The sequence below is a fragment of the Sorex fumeus genome, unplaced genomic scaffold (assembly GCF_029834395.1).
Source record: "Sorex fumeus unplaced genomic scaffold, SorFum_2.1 ptg000115l, whole genome shotgun sequence".
Taxonomy (NCBI): domain Eukaryota; kingdom Metazoa; phylum Chordata; class Mammalia; order Eulipotyphla; family Soricidae; genus Sorex; species Sorex fumeus.
The window spans coordinates 11,221,557-11,227,556 of NW_026606172.1; the positions used below are offsets into that span (position 1 = coordinate 11,221,557).

General features: G+C 37.1%; 1 protein-coding gene across 1 annotated transcript in view; it reads left to right on the forward strand.

Annotated features, from left to right (window-relative positions):
• GBE1 (1,4-alpha-glucan branching enzyme 1) overlaps nt 1-5,779 on the forward strand; it is a 334,927-nt gene extending 329,148 nt beyond the window's left edge. The window contains exon 16 of the mRNA XM_056135449.1: nt 5,009-5,779. Coding sequence (XP_055991424.1) covers nt 5,009-5,065 — 57 coding nt within the window. The 3' untranslated portion in view covers nt 5,066-5,779. The remainder of the gene's footprint in view (nt 1-5,008) is intronic.
• The last annotated feature ends 221 nt before the right edge of the window (nt 5,780-6,000 follow it).

Consider the following 6,000-nt stretch of genomic DNA (forward strand, 5'->3'; position numbering starts at 1 on the left):
TCAATTTGCTCGAGCAGACTCAGCAATGTCTCCATTGTGAGACTTTGTTGTTACTGTGTTTGGCATATCGAATATATCACCGGTAGCTTGCCAGGCTTTGCCATGCGGGCGAGATACTCTCAGTAGCTTGCTGCACTTTCCGAGAAGGACGAAGGAATCGAACTTGGGTCAGCCGGGTCGCCATGCAAGGCAAACACCCTACCACTGTGCTATCGCTCCAGCCCAACAGTTTTAAGAAATATTAATATTTAAATTATTGTTATTATTAAGTTATTTTATTAACAATTTCAACTTGTTGATACCCGAGTTTTGAAAATTATGTAATTAATTTTTGGAACTAACTTATCATCCTAGAATATTATGATTTACCTGACATAAATGAGTACATTATTGTCTGATTTTTTTTTGAGCATGCCAGTAGTGACCATAAAGCTTTATTTAGAACAGTCAGTCAAAATAACAGAATGGATTAACATGCATTTTTGGTTTCTTAATAAATGAACTGGATGTTGCTATGGCATGTTTCTTGTGAAAAGTGGCTGTGAATATATCAATAAAATGTAAAATGCATTCCTTTGCATGGCATTGTTCATAAGTTAATGTGATCCTAGCTACAAAATGGTGTTGAACAGCTAACAAATTGGCAGCTGCAATAAGTTTGTTGGCATATATTATCTTTGGTCAGGGTACTAAAGTGATTTCCATATATTTAAGTGTAAATTGCTATACTTAAATACAATTAAACATTTATTTATATTTATATTTATTTATTGTGGGGAGGGTCACATGCAGCTGTGCTCCTGACTTACTCCTGACTCAGTGCTCCATCACTCCTGGCAGGGCTTAGGGGCACCACGTGTTGTGGTCGGGGTAAACTGGGATGGGATTGGCTGCATGCAAAGCAAGCATCACCCCGTACTAACTCTGGTCCACATTCATTTTAAGTCTATTTAAATTAAACTCTTTTTTTTTATGCTATATGCATCAAAACTAATTTTTAAAATTAAATTTGTGAAATGTGTTTCAGAGTTTTAACTTAACTCTAAATTGTAGGGGTTCCACACTTGGACGGGGCTGTAATTATCTTCTTTTAGATATCAGATCTGATTATCTCAAGTCTCTTAGCATAATCGGGAGTCATTTCCTAACCACTAAAATATTTAGTTTTTGTACTCAGAACCCTAATAAAGAAGAAAAAAACTCAAAATCCCATAACTTGGCATAGTTAAGAAAAACACTTGCTTGGGGAAGTTCGTTCTTGTTGCCTATACTGCAAGAGCTCCAGAGCAACATAAACACATTCTGGTAATTAACACTGCAGTGAAAAAAATATATAATTACACAATATTCCCATTAATGATGGTATGCAATTATCAAATGAAGGTTTCTGAGCAGATAATATTAAGGGGTCTCTAAGTGTGAATGGAGTTGCCATCATAAAGCTCTTTATAGAAAACAATCAGCATCATATAGTGAGAATACATGAAGCTTTTTTTTTTAACCATTAAAGGCCATAATTGGAAACTCAGTGCTAATATTATAAATCTTGAACTCCTCATGCCATCCTTTTAGTTTTATTCTTCAATTTAGGATAGAGTGTTTTTCTCAACTTAAAATGCACATTAGATTGTTTCTGTGTTATCAGTTTATAGTTGTCGATTATGTTTCATTAACGAAGTCATTATGAGATTATGAGTCAGAGTAGATAGAACACTTGGCAGGGCTCAAGAAGAGGACTGCCTTGTCTTTTTGTGTCATTTAGGCCAGATGCTAGCAAGATTCATCATTATTGGATGTAGGCCTGAAGTATGTCTCTTTGCAGCTTTCCGGGATCCCCAGGCTCATCTGAATCCTTTTATCTGCACATTTTATCGCAGTACCTTTCTGTTTCTTCCATTTGCTTTTAGGGAGACCACACCTGGTGGGGCTCAAGGGCTACTCTTAGCTTAGTGTCCAGTGTCCACTCTCACTCTGAGGTGCTCAGGGGACCAGGTGATGCCGGGGATCAAACCTAGGCCTCCTGCATGCAAAGCCAGTATTTAGCCTGTTACACTCTCTTGAGCCAGAGGAATGTTTTAAATGTAAAGGATGTTAAAATTGTTTCAATCCATTGTTCATTCTTCTACTGAGAAGTTTCCATCTCAGGTTGCCTATAATAGAAAGAGTCAAAGACATTCTGCTTCTCATCTACTGCTGTACTAATTATTTATGCCTGGCAACTGACTACACAGAACAGAAGAACTCCTCATTTGAAAGTTAGAGACTGCCTCTTGAATAAGACTTCTAGAGGGAGTTAGTCAAATATAATTTTTTTTTTTATGCCTGTTTGCCCTCTGTTGCTCTGTTGTTCTGGTCAGGAGATTGATTGTAGAAATACGCCATCCTCTGAACTGTGTCTATTTGGATCATTGGTGTTAGTCCTGCTTTACTCATGAGTACTTCCAGCTTCCTTTTGTTGAACAAGTTTTATAACATCTTACCTATCATAATCAGAAAGACTATTGAATAAAAATATTGCATTAGTAGCTATATTCTGATGTTTAAATGTTACGAGTCATTTAAAACAAGGTATAAATTATAGGGAAACAGTGGAGTATTGATGAAATATGTGGTTTCTTCACACTAAATGTCTTCAGGGATATAATATTTATCTTTTGGAAACAGACTTATAAATCAGACTATGAGACAATAACTGTTAACATTTGGGAAAATCTTCTCAAAATGATAATGATTATTTCCTAAATAACTATTACTTTTAATTGAAGAATGCAAAAGCTATTTCCTAGCTACTAACATGCATGCCGAAAATTTCTTGAAATGTCTTCATTTTAAGATTGTTTTAATCTTTGATGTTTAAAACTAACCAACTATACTGGTATGTCTTTTATTTAATTTTTTTTTTGAAGAATCTTATGAGTTCTTTATCACAGAAACCTTAAGGGAAAACATTGTGTTTACTTGCAGTGTTGAGACATAAAATAATCTCATTCAATGAAAATCAACCATTCTGTCCTTTATTTTTTTTCCTAAAGCTGTATTTGCTTTGCATCTTTCATTCTGATTCTAAACAATAAAAGCCTTTTTTTCTTTTTTTAACGATCAATCAAGTGTTCACTTAAAGATAAAGTGACTGAAAAATAAAAATACTCATTAGAAAAGAAGAGATCCTGTCACAATAATGCCCACAATCTGTAATGTTATTTTTGCTATTGGCTTTGGTAAGGGCTGGAGCGATAGCACAGCGGGTAGGGCGTTCGCCTTACAAGCGGCCAACATGGCCGACCCGAGTTCGATTCCTCCGCCCCTCTCGGAGAGCCCGGCAAGCTACCGAGAGTATTCGATATGCCAGAAACAGTAACAACAAAGTCTCCAATGGAGACATTACTGGGCCCGCTCGAGCTTTGGTAATAGCAATTAAATATACACTGTATAAAGTAACATATAGATAAGCATCAAGCAGTTCAAATCGCTTCTCAATTTTATAAAAATCAGTATATTAGGAACCATCTTGTGAAATATGCACATATTAACCCTACTATTACATGCTCATTATTCATTATTTTATTTTGAACTACCTAGCATCATCATTGACACTTATTAAGTAGCTAAGAGCTGTGAAAACATATCATATGTCACAAAGTTTACACATTATAAGCACTGTAATGATGAAGTGGAAAAGAATAGGGGTGGGAGAGAAAGACTGCCTTGTGCAAGGCATATACCTTTTGCTACACATTCCCTCAGGCATTACCAGCCCGGATTCCACCACATGCCTGAGGAGCCCCATGTTCTTAGACCCTCCCATTGAACCCAGTTTGCCAACAAGAGCCTAAGCACTACACTTTCCTAGGCTCACTTCTGCCCTTTGCTCCTCCTTAGGTACTATTTGGGAAGTCAGGGAAACAGCAAAAAGTAAAGAACTTTCACACCTATTGTTATCAAGAGATCCCACTGTTAGAACTGGGATGTTCAAGTTTGCATGGTTCAAGGAACTAGCAAGGTTAGGAGTGTTCTGCTAAGAGAGAAAAATGGGCAAAGCCCTAGAGGTAAGGAAAGGTGTAGAAAGGAACTGAAGAACCTTGGCCAGAGCCTGAGGCATGAAAGAAGAGAGGAGTGTGGAGCCGAAGTCACCTGCAGGGAATTGTGTTGGGGTCTCTGCAGGGCAGGGAGAGAAGGTATTTTAAGTGCACTGTCAGGATTCTTTTTTTTTTATTAAAAGGAGGAGGGTTTCTTTATGTTACATTTAAGGTTCCTTACATTACATTTGAAGTTTTGTTCTTAAAATGACAGAAAGAAACAAAAAGGAGAATAGAGTGTCTTTATGTAAAGCAGTGTTTTGTATTATGATTTCATTAAACTGAGGAGAACTGCATGTGAATTGTAGGGTAGCTAGCTTTCCTTCACTTGAAAGGCCTTAAACAGCAGTGCCATGAATTTCCTGACTGCGGAAATCGGGTTTCTTAAGCTTATAGTGTCCCCTAGTGGTAATTTCTTTCAAAGAGTCTAACATGCATGTGGAAAATGCTAGAGAGATGGGTGAAGATGGGTAACTGAGCCTTCTCTCTGCTGGTAAAATTGTCAAGATAGCCAATGTTGCCAAATGTGAGATTGTGTTCATGCCCATAGCCTTTGAAATAAAACAAACAAAACAAACACAGTCCTCCCATTGTTCATTGATTTGCTTGAGCGGGCCCAGTAACGTCTCCATTTTGAAACTCTGTTGTTACTGTGTTTGGTCAGGCTTTGCCTTGTGGGGGAGGTAGCTTGCCAATCAAACCTGGCTCGGATGGGCTGGCAGCAAGCAAGGCAAATGCCATACCGCTGTGCTGGAGCGATAGCACAGCGGTAGGGCGTTTGCCTTGCAAGCCGCCAGATAGGCCAAGCGGATTTGATTTTTCCTTCCCTCTCAGAGAGCCCAGCAAGCTACCAAAAAGCCTCTGAAATAATGATATAAAATCTAGCACTGTTTTTTTTTCCCAATTGCACTAACCTGCTTGTGTTGACTTAGGTATACATTCCAAGCCGCGTGGCCCTCATCCTTCAGAATATGGACCTGCCCAACTAAGAAACCTGTTCTCAGCTCCAGGAGATGAAAAATGTTTACGTGTCACTCCTGTGACCTCTTGTGTGTGTGTGTATGCATGTGTGTGTGTTTCTGCCCTCATTGCCTCAAGATTATAATGTGTGAGCTTTGTAAAATAGACACCTATTCTAACTAAAATATCAAATACCTGAAATTCTGTACCGGTTCATGTAAACCCACTTTTCTTTATGAAGGAGGAATGATTGTGAAATTTTAGGCAAGCTAGACAGTGTTTTCTAGCTCTCTGTAGAGCTAGGCCTCTAGGGTGAAGTATTATATGTTACTTCTTTAAATAATTTGAATTCTTCATTTGATCCTTCAAATTTAAACCATGTGTCAAGTGTGATTACTTCTCTTGAGTGTTTATAACATTTTTAAAATGCCGAATATTTGGTGGCTTTGTTTGAATATCTCTTGATCTAAATAGCAAGGTATCAAGATTATTGCTCTTTGTTTTTGAAATCATGCTTAGAAATATTGTATTGCATATGAAGTTATATTAAAGAAGTGTATCAGCTATAGTATAAAATCTTTATCATGAACTTTGTCATGCTTCATTTGCTTAAGTGTTACCATGTGACCTCTCTTTTACCTGCTAAGTTGGTGGCTGCTGATGTTTTGCACTTCCAAAAGGCCTTAAAAAGCAAGTGTAACATTTCAAAAAATCTTTTGCTTTCAATAAAACTTAGAAAAATTACATGATTATCTATCTGTGTTAATGTCTTTCTTGCTGTCCTAAAGTGTTCTGAATGGAATAAATATAAAAATGCTGCTTTTAATCCTATTATCTTCCCTATACTTAACCTGTTTAACAAACTAGGAAGCATGGGGATTGATAATATTTTGTTGTTGTTATTCAAGTGTCAATTTGTCTCTTAAAATACATTCATATCATAAATTGACTTAGATATCCCAGC